The sequence below is a fragment of the Manacus candei genome, unplaced genomic scaffold (genome assembly GCF_025592945.1).
Source record: "Manacus candei isolate 608988 ecotype Guabito, Panama unplaced genomic scaffold, ASM2559294v1 h1tg000002l, whole genome shotgun sequence".
Taxonomy (NCBI): domain Eukaryota; kingdom Metazoa; phylum Chordata; class Aves; order Passeriformes; family Pipridae; genus Manacus; species Manacus candei.
The window spans coordinates 2,820,087-2,842,203 of record NW_026138050.1 but is presented as its reverse complement, the minus strand read 5'-3'; the positions used below and the strand labels follow the sequence as shown (position 1 = coordinate 2,842,203).

General features: G+C 50.7%; 2 protein-coding genes across 3 annotated transcripts in view; both read right to left on the bottom strand.

The window, feature by feature from the left end:
• FLCN (folliculin) overlaps positions 1-22,117 on the bottom strand; it is a 208,640-nt gene that overhangs the window by 91,916 nt on the left and 94,607 nt on the right. The window lies entirely within an intron of this gene.
• PEMT (phosphatidylethanolamine N-methyltransferase) overlaps positions 1-22,117 on the bottom strand; it is a 41,435-nt gene that overhangs the window by 14,104 nt on the left and 5,214 nt on the right. For both annotated transcript variants that reach the window (XM_051779161.1, XM_051779169.1), the window contains exon 3: positions 5,065-5,180. In XM_051779161.1, the coding sequence (XP_051635121.1) occupies positions 5,065-5,180 (116 nt within the window). The remainder of the gene's footprint in view (positions 1-5,064; positions 5,181-22,117) is intronic.

Sequence of the window (22,117 nt, the reverse complement as noted above, 5' to 3'; positions counted from 1 at the left end):
TTGTTACAGCATTTATTTCTGGCTGCACAACAAGGCAGTGGCGCAGCTCAGCACCCAAGAGGACATCAATTAAATCCATGCTTTGTCCCAGTACCTGGAATTGCTTTATGTGCAGAGCAGAGCGATTGCCATGGTGAGGAGCATCCATCCCTGGTACCAGAGCAGGGGAGGGGCGGGGGGGCTGCGACCTACTTTGATCACAGACCTGGCTGCTGTCGTGAGGATGGCTGCCACCAGGGAAGGGCCTGGAATGTGCCCACAGCTTTGGAAGAGAGAAACTGGGGAAATGGGGCATCCCCTGACATCTTCCCACGCTTGCCGGTGTGAAGCATGACACCAGAGCCACACACTCTCCACCAGCTGGGAGAAGCTCAGATCCATCAACTCTGCTCTGGCCAAACTGGCAGATATGGCCAATTCCTGGCAGGATGGGAGCAGCCAGGGAAGCGGGCATTGTTCTGCCCACACTTCCCGAAACAGGCACTTGCTCAGCCACAACCACTACATTGCTGCTCCATGGGAATCATAAACTGGTTTGGGTTGGAAGGGACCTTAAAGATCATCCAATTCCACCCCCCTGCCATGGGCAGGGACACCTTCCACTAGACCAGATTGCTCCAAGCCCTGTCCAACCTGGCCTTGGACACTTCCAGGGATGGGGCAGCCACAGTGGTTCTGGGCAACCTGTGTTTCCCCATAAAACACTTCCTCATAAAAGATTTCTTCCTTATATCTAGTCTGAATCTCTTGTCTTCCCGTTTACCACATAATAAACCCCATGAACTGGAAAACCACTCAAAATGGTTCTGAAATGTGGGGATGGGCAAGTTATGCTGGTGGGATCCCAGGAAGACAGTGGGGAGTGAAGGAAATCAGCAGCAGATCCTCTGGCTGGGACACTGACAGGACCTGCAGCCAGGTTTGTATACACAGGCACTGATTTATTCAACCAGAAAACTTAACAAACCAAGCCCAAAACACATCCCCAAAGGCCACATGAAGAAGAAAGCCTGGAAATATTGTACTAAGAGAGAAGCTGAGCTTTTTAGGTCTTGCTGGGGGCCTCTCTCAGTGGCCCCCAGCAAATGTATTTTGTCATCCCTCTCCTGCAAAGGAGGACAAAGACCTCATCCAGCAAACTGGGTCGCTGCGGGGAGCAGCCCAGCAGTGCTTCCTTGCATGATCCCAAAAATCAGCCTGGAAACTGGGGCTAGCAAGAGCAATTGGGGCAGAATTGGGCCAGGGGCCAGCAGGCAGCAAGGAAGCAGCGGTGGTGCAGGCGACCAGGATTTCAGTGACAACAGCCACCACTGCAAGGTGCCACAGTCACCGTGCGGGATTTCGGTTCATCCCCACACCTGAGGTTTTGTTCCTCTCAGCTAAAGGAGGCAACGGGGATAAAAACCACCCGGTAGTGCCCAGCAGCACAGGCTGCAACAAAAGATCTTGTTCATTTGAAAACAGCAACCTCGACAACACTGAAATCGTCCTGCCGATACCACCGGCAATTGTCAGCCCAGCCATCATCTTCACAGCTTCTTTTGCCAATAATGACTTTGCTTTTCTGACAGCACTGGTGTGCGTGTGTTATTTCGGTCAGTCGGGGGCTGTGGCAGCTTCTCCCCCACCTCACATCTCGGCTGCCTGGTTTCCTCATGCGGATGCCGTGGGCAGGAGGTGCCGTCGGCCGCCCGGGGCTTTTCCCGAACAGCCATCAGAGATTGCCGGCAGCGTGGCTCGGAGGGGCATCAGCTCCAGCAGGTGAAGCTCGATTCCCATCATCAAATTTGGTCATTTCTGCACACAGGGCCACGTGGTTCTGGGATTGATGCCGTTTACGGCACGCTCATTCATGAGAGGCACTACCTGGCAATGACAAACAGCCCCTCTCCTGGACAAAACCCCATCCCAAGGTGGATTTATTTTCCTGGAAGTGTCACCTTCAAGTGAGAAATCCACACAGGAGGCAATATGTACAGGACTTCATGCCAACAAGCAGTGTGGTACCACTGAACATGTTGCCAGTGGCACTGCCTCTTTGGGATTTATTCCCACTGAGACATTACAGCCCTGGGTACCCCAACCCCCTGCAACCCCCTGTCAGGGTGTGCACGTGGGTGCTGCCTTTAAGCTCAAGGAAACGTCCCGAGACCTGAAGCTCAGAAGTTCCCATGTACCTGCCCTGAGGTGGGCAGTGTGCCAATGTGTGCCAAAAGCAGCACTGAAGGGCTCAGAGGCAGCACCAGCAACTAATTACAGAGCTGATGCAGGGAAAGATATCAACAGGGTGGTGAGGGAAGAGAGACTGAGACTGGATGCAAGTCTGGAGGACAGTGAAGGTTGTCACGTCCCATGTCACACAGATAACAGTCACAAACCGCCGGGCCAGCGCACGTGGTGCAGATGGTTCAGAAGTTCAGGAATTGTTTTCACAGATAAGAGCCTCAGCGATGGAAGTTCCCTGCTTCTTGCAGAAAGAAAAGGCTGTCATGAAAATAATCATCGCACCAACGCAATTAGGGATGCTTGTCTTGTGCACTTGACTAGGCAGGTCCCACCTGGTCACAGGTCACTCCAAATTGCAAGCCAAGATTGCAAGCTGATAATGAAGCTCAGAGCTGGGAAGCACCTAATTGCTTAACTGAGCACAAAGATATCCCTCTTCTTACATGCAAGGCATCCCTTTGGAGCCAAATTGGCATGAGAGCATCATGTCCAGCTGTGGACAGGCCCATGGCACAGACCCCGCGTGGGGTGGGCGGTGAAGCAGCCACACAGCCCAGCTCCCGGGTGCTGTCAGTCGAAATTCCAACCCACTCCCGAAGTTTCTGTCTGCTCTGCCCTCCCCTCCTCCGCCCCCAGCCCGGAGCCTTTCAAAAATTCAGTTGCGAAAAGGAAGCAGGTTTTTAAAACCAAAAGAGACATCCCCTGGGCTCCTCATCGCTCCCTGGCAGCCCCCACCCACGTAACAAGTCCCCAGAGGAGGCAGAGAGGAGTTTTAAAGGCTGGATTACAGCACTGGGGGTGGAGGGACCCCCGAGGCTGCCTTTTTGCTCTCTATCAGCAGCCTGCATGCTCTGCACGAGCAATCCCGACCATTATGTGAAGCACAGCTTCCATGGGGCTGAGGAGCAGCAAACCTGCTCCCACCAGCACGCCCAGTACAAGTGACTCAGAGAATAAAATGAAGGGAAAAACAAAACAGCAAGAGCGGGTGAGACGTGTCCCTTGCAGTGTCCCTGGGCACTGAGATGACGGTGCCCGTGTGGTGCAAAACCCCTCTGGTCAGCTGAACCCCACTTTGCACCTGGCTGGTATCTTCATGCAAGTGCCTTAAGGGACAGGATGAATCCTTCCCAGGAAGCAAAAGCTCTCCAGGCTTGAGAGCCTTGGAGGGCTCGCTGGGCTGGGAATGAAGGCAGCAGGTCTCCCAGGTGTGTTCTGGGATAACTCCAGAAGTTGCTGCTCTGATGATCCCCCTGAAACTGTCCCATTACTCCCACAGTTAAGAGCTTGCTTGAATAGCCTCCAAAGCCTGCTAGCTGTCACTCAGGCCAACTTCAGTGCCAAGAAAAGGCGAGAGAATAACCCAAATATGTCGAAACATCTGGGCAAAATCAACTTCCCATTGCAGTGATCTGAAAGGCTTTGGCCCATTGTGGTGGGTTGGCATCTCATCTGTGTTCTGCTAGGGGCAAGCTGCCCCATCTTTTCTCCTCCAAAACTAAGGTCCAGACGGGGCTTTTCCAGCCCCCTGAATTGATCTTGTTGTTTCTTCAGGGCCCGACTGCTGTGCTGTGCAGGCAGAGCCAAACTCAGTGAGCCTACAGGCTCATGACAGAGCAGAGCCAGTGATGCCAGCCCTGGTGGGGCTCTGAGGGCTCTACAGGGGGAATAAGAGACATAGTGCTGGGACAGATGAGGCCCTTTGGTTCTCCCAGCAGTTCCCAGTCAGTGTCTTGTCAGTGACCCAGCGAGCCTCACTGACCCAGGAGCCAGAAGGAATGGAGACTGTCCTTCCATCACCCATGTTTTTAATTAAAGGCAGGGACAAGGCTTTGCATTACTTCCCAGACAACAAATGACTATGTAATTTGTGCAAGAGACTGTTGAGACATTCCCCAGCGAAATCCAAGCCTTCTGTGTCACTGAGACATCAGCAGCACACACACATGCCCCCTGAATTGCCTGCATTCGATTACAGACCTGTTCACTGCAAGCTTTCTTACAGTTTCTGCAATCAGCAGTAGCTGGGACAAACACAGAAGGGCAAGGGCAGGTCCTGGTGTCATTTCCAGGAAGGCATAGCTCTTAAATACATGTGCAAATTCCAACCAGAGATCTCTGCGCCTGGGAAATTACCCAGAGTACTAAACAACCCATTAGCTCTGACCCTGGTATAATTGAATCTGGGAATTTAGTGAGTCTGTCTCGACTAACAGCAGTGAAGATAAAGCCTACCAGATCACAGATAAATTGCTGGCATTGAGGAAATCTTCTGCAGTAAAACCTCTCTGCTGCACTGGGAACGCTAAAGGACGTATTCCCACGGTGTACGGTGTATCAGCCATACAATACTATTAGCAAGCCCAGGTAGTGTTTAGAGATGGCAGATAAGAGTTTCAAGAGACTGTTTGCTAAGTGCACAGGTAATCCTGCTCTTCTGCACAGGAAACTGCGGCTTCTTAAAAGCAGCTTTAATTTTGTTTATGATTTTTATGAGAAAATTAAAAAATCCCGCTGTTACATATGATCCATCCTGTGCAAACAGCCCTCCTGTCACCTGGGCTGCTCACAGGGGAGAGGAAACATCCCCAGGGAGCAGAGCAAGGAAACCTGTGACACTCAATGGCTGGTGAAACTGATGGGTTTGGCCATCCTGCCACATCCCTTGTCTTTATTACAAACCCTGGAATAAATCTGCTGCTGGCTGGAGTTATCCAACCATGGAAAAGCAATGCACTGGGGCTGGATTCGGCACTGCAGAGCGAATATCCCTCATCCCCCCCACTCTATCGGGGCATTTCTTTCCATGGATACAGGCCAGTAGGGTGAGTTCCTTACCAGTGGCTCCGCACACAGTTCAGCAGCAGGATCACGGCGCCCAGGCAGTAACAGGCAGCATGTGCAGAGCCGAGGACTCGGCTGAACACTCGTGTTTTGTGCTCCAATCTGGCCACCTGGAGAGACAACAGAAAACAAAGTGGGTGGTTGGGGATGCCTGGCACATGCTGCCCCAGGAGCCCGAATCCCACAGCCTTGGCCTCACATGTTGGGGACACTTTGTCTGTGTGGTTTTGTGCAAAAAGCAAGTGGAGGCCACTGATGGGACATGCCTTGAGCCAAGCCTGGGGATGAAAGCTCCTTCTCCTACCCATGCCAGACCCTGCTTGCATTGCATATGCCCTTGTACACCAGGTCAGCCAGTAGCATCAAGGCCTGGGCTGATGGAAAAAAAAAAACAAAACACCCTACACATCAGTTTTGGGGAATATGATGCTTGGCATTCAACAAGGCTGAGAGCATTGCTAAGAAGGAAAATGGATCCCTGAGGGGGTGCACCACAGGGACACCCAGCTCTCATTTTCTGGGATGTATCACTTCCTATGTCCAGTCTCGGTCTCAGGGATCACACCTGATCCCAGGAAGAACCCTTCACTGTGCACATCCAGAAAATTTGCAAGCGCTCCCTCAAGCTTGCCCAAGACAAGATCTGCCAGCCTTGCCCAGAGAACTGCTTCCATTTGTAGCAGCTGAACCAGCCTGGCCTTCATTAGCACTCAGCAATTGTAGCCATTAGGGCTCATCTGCCCTCCTCACCCATCCCAGTGCAGCAGTGACAGCCTGGGACCCACATGTACACAGGCAGCATCCCTGAGGAGGCATTAACATCCCTTACAGCACACTCTTCCCTGGCTGCAAGGTTCAGCTCTGTGTTCTGCAGATGCTGATGGGCCCCTGCCCAAACCACCCCACAGATGAGGAAGTGCCCTCTAACCCCAGGAGGCTGCTGCACGCAGGTGGCTGGAGCTGCTCCCAAAATCCGCTGGACCAGATCCACCCCAGCCACCAAATCCAGGCCCTGCACTCCCAGCTGATAAAAATCCTCACAAATACTTTGCTCTCTGCCTTTCCTGTACCCCTTGGAAAGCTGTCACTATATTTATCGCCCCTCTTAGGCTCCATTTTCAGGTGCCAAGCCGGAGGTTTGGAACAGACATCAGACCCAAAATTCCAGCCAAGGAGAGCACACCTGGGCAACGAAGCAGGAAGTGGGAGTCAGCAGAACATCTCGGCACCAATTTGCTTCTCAGACACGGCTGGCACTTGATTAGTTTCAAATGCACTTCACTCCCTCGCATGGAGCCTGGGCAGCTTTTGGGGGCACCTGCAACCCAGCTCTTCATCTACTCTGAATGCATTTGGTAATTTATTGGCTCAATTTGAGCAGAAAAAGGCAGCTTTGCAGGTCTCGCTTTCTTCCCAGGCTGCTGCAGAAGCACAAAGTGCTGCTGGTGGAGGGGGACTGATGGCTTCAGGAGGGGGGAACGATGAAAACCTCTGATAAGCAGGGCACTGATTTCACATGCTGAGAGCTGATTCAATTAGTTATGCAATGATTGCTCCGAAATTACAAATCCACTCATGACAGAGAGAGCTGCTTCACTGCCTTTTTCTGGCTGGTATAAATAGTTTGTATTCTAAATTGAATTTAAAACACCGTGCGTCATGCTGCTGCTAAAATCAGAGCTGCTGTTTGAGCGCTGAGAGAGTAGGAAAAAGAAATATAAGGTGAGTTACCACCTTTGGAAAGTAAAAAGAAGTGACCATAAAGGTGACGGAGTCACAGATGGAAAAATGCAGCCACGTGCCAGTTATCTGTACCAACTTCCTAATTCCCTGGAAATTATTCTGGCAGTGTTTGCATGGATGGCAGCTCCTGGCTCACTCAAGAGAGCTTTGCTGAGCATCACAGTGGCGGCAGAGCTGGAGTTGAAGGAGAAGGCAGAGCTGCTGGGATCAGAGGGAAGAGCTTGTGTGCTGCTGGGAGCCCTCAAGGTGGTCACTGTAATTGCCCTCACCTTTGGAAAGGCACATCTGGGCAGCCAGGGCGAGGGGACGCTTTTCCGAGCCCTTCCGGCAGCAGCTGCCTGGGCTGCGATGGGATTGCTCCCAGCACAGCCCAGTCTGTGCCGCATCACACAGCTGGGACTGAGCCGCCAACTCTTATTTAGCTGTCACAGCCTTCAGATGGGACTCTGGGCTCCTTTCCGAGCCCACACAGGAGTCATCCCAAGCAAAGCTGGTGCGGAGCTGGAAGCGGCGGCACCCACTGCGCCCCGCGGCGATATTTCAGTGGCAATTAATTAGTTCCGGTTCTGGTTCTATTCCCTGAACAACTAATTAGTTCTGGCTTGGTTCTAATTTTCTAATTTTAGTCATTTCGAGCTAATATTAGCTCCCGATCGACCCACGGCTACGCAGCTGCCTTAATGGTTTTATAAAATCATGAGCCGACATGTTATTATTTACTGCGTGACGGATGCAAAATGCTTCCAGCAGCTTCCATGGCTGTTGTGTGGGACAGAGCAGGGCTGAGACCATTCCCGCTGTGCTCTTTGCCCTCCCAGCCAAGGCTGTGCTGCCCATGGGTAAGCACAGCACTGGGGAGAAAAGTCCCACACCATAGCTGTGTGTCCTGGCGAGGTAGGGAAAGAAGCCTTTTCATTTTTCTTCCAAGTTTGGAAAGGGAGTTAATACAAGGTTTCCTGACTCACCCAAGGGTCAAAGCAATAGAAAAAAAATTTCTTTTCCAAAGCTCCCAGCCCTCTGCTTTCACTTTAGGATACTTGGTGAGTGCTGTAAGTCATTTTTTTAATGTTTCCCCCAATGCTCATTATTGAAATAAATCAGCGAGCGGATGTGGCTGCAAAGCTGGGGATGCTCTTGGGTCCCATGTTCTGCCTTTGGCAGGCCATTCCGGGGGCAGGCTCAGCTGGCTGATGTTCCCAGGGAATTGCTTCCTTCTAGACGTAAATTCGGGGCTGATTTCTACGTAACCAATCCCAGCCATCTCCCCAACCACCCGGGCAAGTGCGTAAACAAAAATGAAAGCTCCAGCACACATTCCCAGTGCCTGCCTGGATGGAAAATGGAAATGCTCTGAGTTTCCTTTTCTTTTTTTTTTCGGGCTGGCAAACCATCCCGAGGCACCTTGGGAAAGGCCACAAATAACCACTCGAAAAGCAATTTCATCCCATGAACCTGCCTCTGCAGTGATCAACGGGAAATGCTCTTTCCAGCTCCGTGTGCATGGCAGACCACGGCCTCTCATTAATATTTAGTATTTGTTTGAAGGAAATTGATTCTTTTTGTCTGCTATCCAGGGAACCTGGCTTTGGAACACACTACATTTTAATTGCTCAGTCCCAGCTCTGAATTAGAGCCTTTGTGCTCTTCCATGTGATTCCACTGCTATATCTGGCTCGCCCCAGAAATGGGCAACGAAACCAGATAACCCAAAGGCTCAGGACAAAGGGACATTTTGCATCTCGATGCAAATCAGTCATTTTATGTCCTCACACTGCCCTATTGCCATGGCATCCAAAGAAAACCGAGCAGGAGCTAGTGAATTTAGCCTTGCTGGGAGGCTGGGATGGATTAGCAGCTCCCTTCAACCAAGGAAAACTGAGGCACTGAAGGGTTAAGGCCAATGCCTGCTTCCCAGCTCTCCCAGGAGCAGGGTAGAGGGGATGTGCAAAATCCTGGGTCTATCTGGGGAGATGCTCTGCATACTTCTAGGGATGCTCCAGCCCTGGTCAAATTGTTGGCATAAAAATATTCATTGTCCAAGTATGGGTCAGAGAGCACCTCCCGCGGGGGAAGATGTGCCCCAGTTGGCTCACAACCCGCTGAATGGGCAGGAAACTTGATATTACCCTGATTTCACCTACGAGGACCAGAGGCACCGACCTGTTCCTGTCATTAAAAATCCATTTTTGCTTTCTGATTCGCTGTAATCCCTCATTAAAGCATAGCAACATTCTCTTCTCTCTGCTATCCACTGCTTGGATGCTGGAAAACCGCCCTGCTCGCAGCTGTTACATTTACCTAAAAGATAGACCTGAGCACCCAGACCGTGGCTCTGGTGCTCCCAGGAGCAGGCAGGGAAGCAGAGCGAGCTAGAATGGAAATGCAAGCACCAGGGCTGGCTGACCTTTGCCAAATGCCAGAGGAGCCAGCCCTTCTTGCTGTCCCAAGTGACCGTGAAGGAAATGAGTGTGGCCTGACCTTACCCCTCCTAACGAAGTGTGCTCAAGCCCTGCTGCAGCCAGCAGCGCTCAGTGCAGGCAATCCACTGCCAAAGTGATGTAGGGAAGCACCTACAGCACCTACAGTTGAACACCATGACTGAAAGCTCCAGCCTGGGCTCCTGTGGCCACTGAAGGCCAATGTCTGAGTGCTTGTGCCCCTCCCAGGTGAGAAAAACTCTATATTTCCAGGAGGTTGTAAACCTTAGGAGAGACGGGGGGGGGGAACTGCAGGACTGGTCCTGGGGAGAATAGCACATGGCAACCCTGAGGGGTGGAGGGGGGCTGCTCCTGCAGCTCCCCTGCACAGCAGTGAGCCCCTAGCACAGGAAAAACACCAGCCAAGGTTGGCATGTGCCCATGTGCAGGCTCATCCGAAACATCGGCACACTCCGGCACCAGGCACCGGCACGGGCTTTCCGAAGGCATGTGCAGAAAATGCCCGGGGGACTGGCGTGCCACTGGCAGCAGGAACATGATTAGTAGAAGCTCTGGGCAGCGAAGGCAGGAGAAAAAGAACAGAACAAACCACGGTTTTAATTTGTACAAGCTGGTAATTATAGTTGCTATCTGTCTGAAATCTCTATTGAGTTTATTTAAATATGTTCTCCGTGAAGGCCATTCAGACAGGAATTATCAAGGTGTTGCAGCAAAGGAGATAATGCCATGCAGTTTTCAACAGATCAAGGGCTGATTAGGAGGAATTAATTAGCTGCTTAAACAGTCCTTGACTCGCTGCAGCAATTAGCCGTCACCTCCCTGCAGTCACGTTCCCGGCGCAGCAGTGCTGGCGATACAAAGCACAGAACTGCCTTCCCCGTGCTGCCCATGAGCACCAGGCCAGCCCCAGATGGAAACATGGCCCTGGGAAGGGGTCCTAAACCCACAAGGGCTTTAAATTCAGCCCATGGGCAGGGCCTGGCAGACAGGTAATGGTGTGCTGGGCTGTGGTGACCACCATGCACTCACATTGCTGGTCAGTGACTACCAACACAGGGCACACTACGGTGTCTTCCCTCCTCCAGCCTTTAGCAGGCCAGTCCCTCCAGCATTCCTCATCCACCACCTCTTCTATACTATGAACCACCAGTTCTCAGCTGTGCTTCTCCACTTGGGCCAGCAGATTATTCAGCAGTCTTTAACCCACATGCCATCGCTTGCAATCCCTTTGGCAGGATGGCAGCATCACCTCTGCCCATGTGAGCTGTCCCCTAGCCTCCCCAAAGCCCTCATCCCACCCATCCCTCTGTCCTGCCACAGCTGCTCACCCCCATTATTCCCAGCACAGCCCGTGGCATAGGTGCCCACCTCACTTGTGCCTTGCCACGGGCTGTGCTGGGAATAATGGGGGTGAGCAGCAAGGGACTGCAAGCAGTGAGGTGGCCAGGCCTGGCTGGGAGTGGGTGCCACAGGGCAAGCACTAAATCATGGAAAACCAACACTGCAGAGCTGCAGGCTGAGCTCTCCCAACTGCACTTTCCAGGAGGAGAGGCTGGCACTTGGGGTGACCATGAGACCACCATGAGACTACAAGTCCCTCCTGCCAGCACAGCGCCCAGAGGGAGGTGGTCACAGGCTGTCAGCTCCTGTCAGTACCCCAACGGGCTCCACTTTGTTTAGCTGCTTCCTGCCTGCACCAGGAAAAACTGCAGCAGCTCTGGACTACCTGATCCAGAGACTGAGTTATTTCTCTGAAGGTTTCTCAGGGCACAGACTCTCCATTACAGAGAGGCATGAGATGGTAATGCAGCCTGAAAGCTTTTTAGCAAGTGATTAAAGCTCTGCGAAGTTCCCCCACCAAATACTGGAGCAGCAGCTTCCAGTTCATGCAATTAAAACACTAAAGTGATATGAGAAGAGACAGGCACCGTCTTACCACAGTTTCACGTGGTCTGTGAGGCAAAGCAGGTCAGAGACTGTGCCCACGCAGCTTGTAAAGGTTTTTTCATCGTAATGCCCAAGGAAAAGATGCACCCAGAGATGGTTTGACGATGAACAACAGGTGCTGGGGACAACAGGTGACAGCCTGTGCCCATGCACGAGGAGCCAGAGCAGGGCAGGGACTCCTGGCAGAGACTGGAGGCTCTGGGCAGAGGCTTTGAGGGTAGAGACCTCACAGGTTGTCCCAAGAGATGGGGATGGGCCAGCTCAGCCACAAAAGGTCTCCCCAGGATACTATACCAGCTCGTTTTTCCCCTCTCCCATTTCCCCACCGGTGCATGGCAGTAACAGCTGCCGAGCAGCAAGGCTTAGCTCATCCGTGTCTGCCAAGGGTTTTCAGTTTGGAAAGGAAAGCGCCGATTTGACGCAAGGAAGATTTTTCCATTGCCTTTCACGGGCTCTGGATGGGGCGTTTGTTGTTCATTCCAGCCAAAAGAAACAGGAGCAGGGTTTTGGAGAGACAAGGTGGTGTGTGGACTGGCTGTGCAAGGACACTGCGGTGTGGAACAGCCAGCTGGAACGGTGGGGCTGCACACCCAGGTGACAAAGAGGGAAAAGCCACACGTTTGCAGGCTCTCACAGTGGAACAGTTGGTTTGGAACGCACAAAGTGCTTCAAAAAATGGAGAACATCCTAGGGGCTGAAGAAGAGAACTAGCTACAAGGAGAAAGCAGGGCAGGCTCCTCTCCAAAACCAAGGGACTGGCTGTGGAGCTGCAGTGCTGAGACAAACCAGCGTGACAAACCTCACTCCCTTTAAAGCCCATCACGCAAACCAGCAAGTTAAGGGGATGAAACACAAGCTGGAGTGCCTCTTCTAGTGACTCTTTTCCAATGAATGCTGCTGCCGAGGGGGTCAACAGGGTCCAGTCTGAGCACTTTGACACAGGGAGAAGAGTAAAGTGACTCCACTTCTTTAAAAGTGGAAAGATATTACAGAAACCCAGCCTGCCTCCACTAGGTTTAGCCTAAAAAAATACCTCCCCCTGCATCCATCTCCAGTGAAAGTAATTGGACTGAAACGGCACAGGTCACCCCAGCTAACAGCCTTGAGTTGGGGAAACAAAACAAGCTGGCAGGTAAACAGATAAGGGTTTCATAAGGACTAGGTACGCTTTACCTCAAAGTTATCCCTTGAGATTACCTCCATATGAGCCTTTACCTTGAATCCACTCATGATAAACAGTTAGATAAAAAATTTCATTTCTCTAATAGTGTTTATGTGATTTGTCAAAGTAGGATCTCATCAGCAGGCTGCAACGAAAACAAGCCCCTGCTTAGCGTATGCCAAGGCAGCCCAGGTCCATGGATGTTCCATGAGCCACATCCTCTCCTCTTCAATAAAAACAAAAATGACACAGAATATGGGCTGCATTTGCTAGCAATTTCCAACACAAAATCTGAACAGTTTCTCCTCAAAGCAAAGAGCTCATGATTTATGTCCAAAGTGCTGGAAGCTGAAGGCAGGTGATTTCAATAAGTCAGAATGAGCTGTGTTAATTAATTTTGAGAGTGGGCATGGGGAGCCCTTATGAGCAGCTCCCCAAGAGTGAAGGGAAAGGGTGATGAGCTCCAGCCACAAGGAATCAGGCCCAAAACAACTCTCCCGGCCAAAAAATCCCATGGAAAAAATATTTGTGAAATAATGATTTCTCCAGAGCGCAGCACGGGATAGGGAAGGATCTTTCCAGTCCCGGCCTGGGATGTGGTGGGGATGGCCAAGCAGTGGGAGGGACTCATGGGCTGCATGAGGGAATAGGGAGCAGCTGGGACACACCCAGCTCCTCTAAACCATGAATACAACCAAATAAAACAATCTCCTGAGATTAGGGAGAGGCAGAGGCTGCCCCTACATAAGTATCTGGGGCTCTGCTGGAGCCCAGAGGGAAGGTAAGTGCTGCCAGATGAGCATCTCATGAGTAGGACGGTGAAGCATTTTGCCGGATTTCTTTTCATCTTCCATGCCCAGATGACTTGGCCCACGCTCAGCTTCCCATTGCACACAGTTCCCATCCAGAAAACCACAAACCTTGTATTTTCATACATTTTTTCTGAAGCTGGGAGCATTTTCCCTGGGTGAAACAGATCGGATTTTGCTCAGGCAGCCTGTAGCAGGCACCTTCCCAAACCAACCAGAAGCCAAGGTGTGTGTTGGTCTCGAGCGACTGAGAACATTCAGATCCATCTCACATCCTGTATTTGCTTGTTTTTTTCCCTTGTTGCTCGTACTCATGCAACCCTAAAAAAAGCAAAGCTGGGGAAGTGTCTGAAGTTTTCTACACAGCTGCTTCACCAAATCAGGCTGTCTACCCAACAGACCCACTTCCAAACAAAGCGATCCGACAATAGCACTGACGATGTTTGAACTGGCATCGATTTAGGAAGACAAGCTCTTTGCTGCACCACACTGTCAGCAAGCACTCAGTACAAATGCCACATTACAAGACAAACGTCTCTCCTTTTTTTAAGACTCCCCTTTTATTTTCTCGCCTCCGTTCCACTGCGTTATTTCCAAATTAGGCCCCGGATCCCAATGGATCACAGTGCTGAGGTCAAGTCCCTCTGAATTCTCCTCAGTGCCTTGGATTTGGTTTTAAATGTGGGGATAAAGCTTTATCTGTGTCACGAGGCATCTATTCTGCTCTTCAAAGCTTTCCAGCGTTGCTGCAAACCTCTAGTTCAAATCACTATTGCTGTTGCAAATAAGGTCAGCCTGATTAAAAACCAGTTATTCTAGCTGGAATGAAAATGGTCAATCTTCAGCAAGTGTATCCTATGTAAGAATACCCTGTTCCCGAACTGAGACAAGCCTTCACAGGTCCCAGGTAAAAGGAGATTGAGGTCATCTAACGACTCTGACATTTCTTTCAGCCTCTGATTCATTGCAAAGAGACCGTATAAAGCTATACTGCAGATGTCAGCTAAATCAGGTGCTTTTTCCTCTCCTGTATGGCCTGTATTTAGTTGCAGATACATGCCTGGGTACCAGCGTGAGCACTCAGCTCTGTCACCGTGACCCCAATCAGCTGGACCTGCAGATGTGCCACTGCCTGCAACTGAAAACTGGGGCTGAACCGCAATGTTTCAACTCGGGCAATTATTCAAGCAGCTGTGGCCCATGGGAGTGCAAATACTTTGGCTCTGTTGTCTGAAAGATTAAATCAGGAGCTCCAATTCACCCAGTGTATGAGTAAGAAGGAGCTGGCAGGAGAGAAGGGGAAGGAGAAAGGCTGAGGGGGGGTGACAGCAAACAGCAGCCTCTCCAGCACAAACACAACAGCAACCACCTGGACCTATGCAGAGGAAGATAAAGCAGCCAAGCCATCCCAGACACTGCTTGGATCTCGTGTTGGATTTGAGGGTTTTCAGGTCTGGGCATCATCTTTGCAGTTTGCTCACGTTAATAGGTTTGCTTGGATTCCAGCTCAGCCCAGCTCATTAGCCACACCGCCGAATCCCACACTAATTCTGCATCACTTCTACTGCTACAGATAAATAATAAAATTTCCTCCACGCAGGGGTTGTTTTCTTCCTCTCTCCCCCTAATGCAGGTCTGGTAGCATCTCATGTATCTGTTAATGAAGTCCATTATATCCAGAGTTTCTCAGCAAGTAAAAATTACAATCATTAGCCAGTGACTGATGAGAGACAGAAATACCATTTCTGCCCAGGCTGGCAATAACAGTACGGCAAGTACATGTCCCACATCCCGGCGAGTCGAGCCTTGCTCTCCCGTAATGTGGTACCCAATGTTCTTCATTAGCATCTCTCTTTTTGACAGAGCAAGACAGCATCCTGTGGCAGGTCACAATTACACACAACTATTAATTCAGGGAGAAACAATGACAGGTGTCGCAGAGGCACATTTTGCAGCAGGGTTGTAAAAAGATGAAATGGAAGAGGATTAGGAACATTTTAAAGCCCTGAGACTGAAAACAAGTGGAGGCACAAGCGACAGCACAGCAGAGGAGGCATGGCCGGTTTCCTTGTACACCACTTTGTAATTTTTTTTTAAGAAGTAAAGAAACACAATTACTCTTTTGGTCACAATACCCCAGTGACCAGGACCAGCAGGCTCAGACCAGGACTTCTTGTGCCATTTGCAAACAACACACAAAACTCAGCTTCTCCCAGAGCCGCAGGCGCTCTCTTGCTGCCCTTTTGTGAAATTAGGGTTTAATTCTCTGGAATAAGTCTGCTAATAAGGACTCCCAACACACCCATCCTCTGGACAGAGTGTACCCGCTCATGGCTCCCGCAGGAGCTGTGACAGGAGGGGGACAGGGAAGGGGGGGGAGAGAAGAAAATAAATATGCCTGACAGAGCACAAAATGCAAGAGAAATCTAATACCCCTTCGCAGAGCAGTGAGAGTTCACTGGAAAAGAGGTATTGGTTGCACTGGCTGCGCTCGGCAAGCACTGATTTCGGCTGGAGGGCCTCCTGTCCTCTCCCTGCTCGTCATATCACGTTCCACACTCTGTGTTAAGCCACCCCTGGGAACATTTCCCACGGCACTGAGGACACGCATGTTTGCGATGCTGCTGCCGTCTGGGCGGCCAACAATAGAGAGGGACAATGTGATCTTTATGTAACGCGGCGGCCGCGCTGTTCCCCTCTGCCCGGGGATGAGATGTTCAACCCGCGAGGCACAACAAGTAACAACAACCTGAAGGGTTAAACACAACCACCGAACCCCTCGGCCTTGCTGGGGTTGGTGCCGGGGTTCCTCCGGGTGTGGGTGGGTGTCACCACGTGCCCTGTTGTAGCTGTTCAGTGCAAGAAACAAAACCCAAAAGCCAGGTGAACAGTCATCTTTAGACCCTGTGATCTACGGCCCAGGGGAGCTCCTTCTCCCTTCTGCAGCCTCAAAGCCCAATCCAGGGATGCAGACACAAGCCCTGCATCCAGTGCTCAAACCCTCTCACGGTCCTTTGCTCCACAAATTTCTACCAGAGTCCTTACACAGAGGTGGATGAAGGAGGCTGAGCAAGTCCTTTCAGCTATGATCCTCTCGCATCTGCAGCAGGTACCAAAGCTTAATGGCTACAGGAAGAAAAGCAATGTTCCTGATTTGGGCAATACACTCGCTTTGGCTTCTGAGAACATCAATCTCTGGAAAATGATTGTACAACAAAATCTCGAAATGAAACGAATTCATTGCTGCTCTCCAGCCTTGGGAATGAAATGAGTAAGTCTGCAGTCATTACAACAATGTCCTGGTAAAAATAAACAGGAAAAGGCACTTAGTAGGAATGCTTCATAGTTAAAAATACTGTATCTCGTCTGAGGTCATTCTGTTTTTTTTATAGGAACAAGCATGCATCCCTCAAGGTGATCTGATTTGGTATTACTTCAGTCCTGTTAACGGGTGTACACTGCAGTCACAGACAGATGGAAAGGTTCTTTTCCCCAGTTCAAAGTCCTCCCTGAGATTTTGCAGATTGAGCATCTGCTGTTGGGCTCACAGTTCTGAGGAAAGAGGCAGGAACTGGAACACCTGGCTACGTGGGGGCATTTGGGAGTCTGTCTTAACCCAAGAAGACTGATGAGGAGGGTGCTTTCTATCTTAGAGGGGCATTTCTATAGCAAAGAAGAGGTTCAAGACAGAGGGGGTCGTGCTGAACAGCAGGCAGGCACAGAGATGATGCTGGACAAAGGGCAGGAGGCGAGAAAAGTGGGCAGAAGGAGTACTGTAAAGGATCATAAAAGCTGCACGCACACTTTCCTTCCCTGAAAATGTCTTTGTGCTTTTATGGCAAGGAGCTGCTACAATTACAGCTTCTTTTATAAGCGAAGCAGAAACCAGATAACGAGCAAACCTCCCACCGCACAAAGGAGGTGACGAAGGTGTTCCGGGAGCCCTGACGGCCAGGCTTCCCCACAACAGCCAAAAGCACAGAAAATTGCTAAAACCCATCTCTATTTCACCCTCTTCAGGGGTGTGAGCTGTTCATAGCCTTTTTCTTCTCCAAAGCACACCAAAAATGAATGTGCCTACACAGACAGCGAGTGAAAACCCTTCAGCCAGACAAAGCAGCATCTTGCACATCCCAACCCGCAGAACAAGCCCACGGCTGCATCATCCTTGCTCTGGGGGAGTGAAGAGAGGGAACAAAAAAGGTTCTACAAGGAAAAAAAGCCAAACAAGATATTGTCCAATCCAGATGAGTAGATACTGTACCACGGTGGGTCACAATTTCCATGATGTACGGGAAAATCAAGAGCTCCCACCAGCCTTCCTCTCCCTGACACTAACATCTGCTGGGAGATCAGGGGAGTTTGATGAAGCCACGTGCAGATGCACAGACAGGCCTGGGGTTTCCAGCTTTTCTGGCAACCAAATTTTTAATTTCCTAAGAAAGTCACCCCTCATTCCTGCATGGGAGCAAGCACAGAAGTTCAGATGGCTTGGCAGGAAAAAGGAAAATCAGGCAGTGGCTCCACAGCCCTTCCCTTGGTTTGGGACACAGGGGTTTTAAAGCCTTAGAAAGGGCAATATAAGGCAACCCAGGGGGCTGCACATACTTATTTGCTTTAACAGAGATGAGGCTCCCAATATTTACTAAGAACCAGCCTCCAACAAGCGCTGCTGTGATCAGAGTGCTAAACTATCTTGTTTCACACTCAGGAGAGCAGGGATGTGGGATGCTCCTGCCAAGAACCATTTCCAGCAGCTCTTGTCATTGGGGACATCATATAGGTGGAAAAGAGAAGGAGGGTTTTGCTTTACTGATTTACTAATCTACCTTTTTAACCATTTGCTGCTGCCATGTAAGCAACTGGAGGAGAGGGTCACCTCAGAGTTCATCAGTGGGGGGGAAATAGAGAAAACAAGGTGGCATTTTCTTCGGGGTGCCAAACCTGTGTGCCACCACCCTGCCACAAGCTGGATCTATGAAACCCCAATGTCTCCCTCCACATGAGTCTCCAGACGTGCAGGAGATCCAACTGCATTGTGACGGGAGCGTGGCAGCGGGGCTTACAGGAATAACCTCCCAGGAGCACCCAGCAGACTGCATGTCTCTGCATTTCTTCGTCAAGACAGCCTATTTTGGGAGATCCCATCCTTCTGGGAACTGGGTAGGCTTCTGCAAAACAGTCTGTGCCACGACACAGCTGGAGAACAGCCGGCTCACGTCTGTGACTGTGGCAGGCACACAACACGGGAAGTCCCTGTCCGGCCCCTGGATTGCTGATGTCCCAGGGATGGCAGTGGGCTTCTCCCCTCAGGGATCCAGCAGCTCCCAGTCCCCAGGCTACGCACAAACACTGCCAAAGCCCAGGACCACGTGGGAGGACCCAATATCTTCCATGACTCCCGGTCTGGGTAGATCATATCACTTTCTTTTTTGCCTCCAGCTGCATTTTTTGCCTTGTCCCGTGAGAAGCAGGTGGTCACAGACTTGCCATTTCACAGACTAATATCTCTGATCAGCACCTCATCAGCAGGTGAAAGGGTTTAGCAGCAGGACAGCAGGATAGGAATAGCATGGGATAGAGAAGAAAGGGCCTCTTCCAGCTTCCAGGGTCTACAGGTAATCCTTTGATGCATATGGAAACAAGACTCTTGGCTTAAATAAATTTTTTTCATCTTTTGTGTACGTGTGCTGAGCTACTCCAGCAGTGCTGCCAGCAGCCTGCAGTTTATTTTTAAAACACTAAACAAGAGAAGTCCAGTACATACAACAAAGACCCTGGGTTTTCAGAGAAGCATTCTGCAGATGCTAAAAAAAGGAGGTTGTTTTTCGGGTCAGCTGTGAGGTGAGAGACAGATTCTGACCTTGGTTTTGAGAAACGCTGAGCAGGCACGTCGCACACCAGCTGGATCCCAAATTCATGCTAGGAATAGGCACAGAAACAGCTCAGCTGACCAAGCACAGCCTGTCTTGGCAGGTACCTGTGCACAGTGGGTGGGCAGCTGTTGGAATGATTGCCACCACCTTGCCTGGAGTCCCAAGGGCCGAGACCATGCCTGGCTCAACACACAGATGAAGCATCTCAGCTCACAGCTGCCTGGCCAGGCTGGGCTCCACGATTTCCCCCACCTCAGGCAGCTCAGCCTGCAAGGACATCATGAAAATATATTGCACAACTTCTTCAAGAGGATTTAGATGAAAACATCACCACCTCCAGATGGGAGGCTGCGGGAAGCAGTGCTGGGACGAAGGATGTGGCTCTCCCTCAAGGTGCCAGTGCTCCTAATTGTGCCACTCCAGCCAGCACACTGGAGGGTGCGACCCAGTTTTGGTGTTTGTTATGTGGCTCACAGCAGTGTCAACACACTGGAAAAGCTAAATTTAGGAGACAAACAGGGCTGGTGGTGTTACACACCCAGCCAGGACTTGCTCTGTTATAAGACAGCTGGAGAATCGATGCCATCCGCGAACCACACGCGAAGCCCTCGCTGCCTGAGTGAAAGCGTTACCAAGTCACTTGGAATAAAATTGCCACTAAATGCTGTTTGGGAGACAGAAAAAAAAAAAAAAGGCTAATCCTCACTCTTTCTCAGCCATTGTAGGAAATGAAAACGGCTATTGCTGCCTGGTAGAGAGTCCAATTATGAATAATGTGCGTTCTCTCCCTGCACAAAGGATGAAAGGCATCAGAGCTGGTGGTGACATTTTAAGACCGGAGATGTAAGAGCGAATCTGAGCCTCGTTGCAAGCCCAGCTTTACCCCAATAAAGAAACACTTTCTGCAGTCAATTGCCTTGTAGCATAGCTTGAAGCCCCGCTATTGATCTAGCATCTGTTATAAGCAGATAATCATCGCCACTGTGCCGCGGCTTCTATGATGGGGTCTAAAAGCACTTTCCAGAAGCTGGCTGAGGGCTGTTTTCTGCTCTCCCCACGGTTGCAGGCAGGCAGAGGTTTGCGGGGGAGCCCACAAAAATCTCGCAGGCTTACAGAATTTGAAGGCCAGAAAAAAACATTAAACTACCCCCAACTCATTCATCTCCCAGCGCTGTAAACTTCAGCTAACTGAGGTGTACTCCCTGCTGCCATCTCAGCCCTCATGCAGCTATTCCATACCCTGCAATTTCCTTTCCCCAGTGAGGTGCTGACACACCACCATCAAACTACTGCTCAATCCTTCCCTTCTGTAAGACAGGCAGTGAGAGTTGCTGAAATCCCACAGTATCAGGCTTTTTTCTCCTGTCCTAAAAAGGTTACTCAGAGTTTCAGTTCTCAGTTCTCACTGAGGTCTGAATCCCAGCAACTTCCGAGCTTCCAGCTGCTTCCCAGCAGCGTGGGGAGATTTGGGGCCAGGCACCTTCCTCCGAGTTTAGCAAGAAGTGGTCAGAGGTAGGTGAAATCAGGCTGCCAGTGTCTGCAATCTCTCCCCTCCCCACCAGCACAAGCACTTCTTACCCACTTGGCAGATTCCTCCAATCTCCAAAGAAGGAGAAAAGGATGGGAAATTAAAAATAAATGAACCAAGAGGTACACATCCATCAGGAGCCAGGCGTTGTCAGCCCAGGTCCCTGTGCAGCTACTACTTCTTTAATCAAAACCTCATGCAGCTTAAACGCTTGACAGAGGTCTAGAACAGAGATCTTGCTACCCTGAACAGGAAAAGCTGCAACCTTGAAGAATAAAATCGCTGTCTGACGGGGTCTGTGTTCTTTAAAATCATGCTAAATTACGCCAAGCCTGTTCCTGACTGTGACATTTGGGGTTTCACCCTGCAGATTCCTGTGAGACACACGGGTGTCTCGAGGGGGTGACCGGAGGTGACGGGAGGAGCGAGCTCTGGGGCGGCAGCTGAAGATGAGCCATTTCTAAATCGGTCCCTGACGCCAGACCTAAATTTTTAAGAGGCTCAAATCAGGAAAAGATTGCTGATGGATGCACTTCCCACTTAAAACTCACTTGCGTGGTGATGGACGTCAGACTAGTGGCCTCATGGCTATGCCTGGTTGCTATTGAGAGTGACAGAAACCTTCCAGCTTTCTGGAAAGTCCCCTTGTGAAAAGGCTCAGCCAGCTCTTTAAAGCCTCCTGCATGCAGGTTATCTGCCTCTCCTGACTTGAAAATATTTGTCCCTGAGGAGCTGTTATTTAATACCTTCCTTAGTTACCAAGGGATGGGAAGCTTCTCCCATGGTTCTGTGGCTTTCCAAACACAGATGGGATTTATTGAAGTTCCTGCTGCTCTGGCCTCATTAACATTTTATGGCACAGCTCCAGAGATGTGCCTGCTCCTTGCCGGGTGCCCCTCTACAGCCCCACAGTACCTCAAGTCTCCCAGCTGCACGGAACATCCTTGGGGAGTTTGAAGTGATTTCATTCCCAAAACAGCTCCATTGCTGCCTTTTGGGACCTCACCTGTGTTCCTGCCTCATGCAGGACCACGGCTCCCAGCAGCTCCTTTCATAACAGCCACGGTGGGTGGGAAAGCAGAGACAGCATGAGGAGGAGAGAGGGGAAAAAAAAGGGAAAAAACAGAATAGTGCAGGAACACATCCAAGCTGTGCTGTGGCAAACATAACCTGCGGGCTGCCCAGGCAAGGATGGGATTTTAACATATACAGAGGACATGGAAGCAGAAGAAGGGGTGCAAGCCCTGAGTTTGGTGGGGAAATGCAGTGGGCAGCCCTGGGGAGACACTCGTGGTAGCCTCCTACACATGCCCACAGGGAGGAGGGTGGGAACTGGGAGTCCCGAGGCCTTTTTGGAATAGCTTTTCTACCCTGTGGAGAACAGGAGGGAGCATCAGCACAATCCAGCTGGAGTCTGCAAATTGCCCCACTTAGGCTCTGGTCCTTGAAATTGCTCTCTTAGCCAAAGTATATCCATTGACCTGACAAGCATCAGGTTTTTCTCTGGAGCCACACTCCTCCACAGCCTCCAGAGTTCGTGCTTC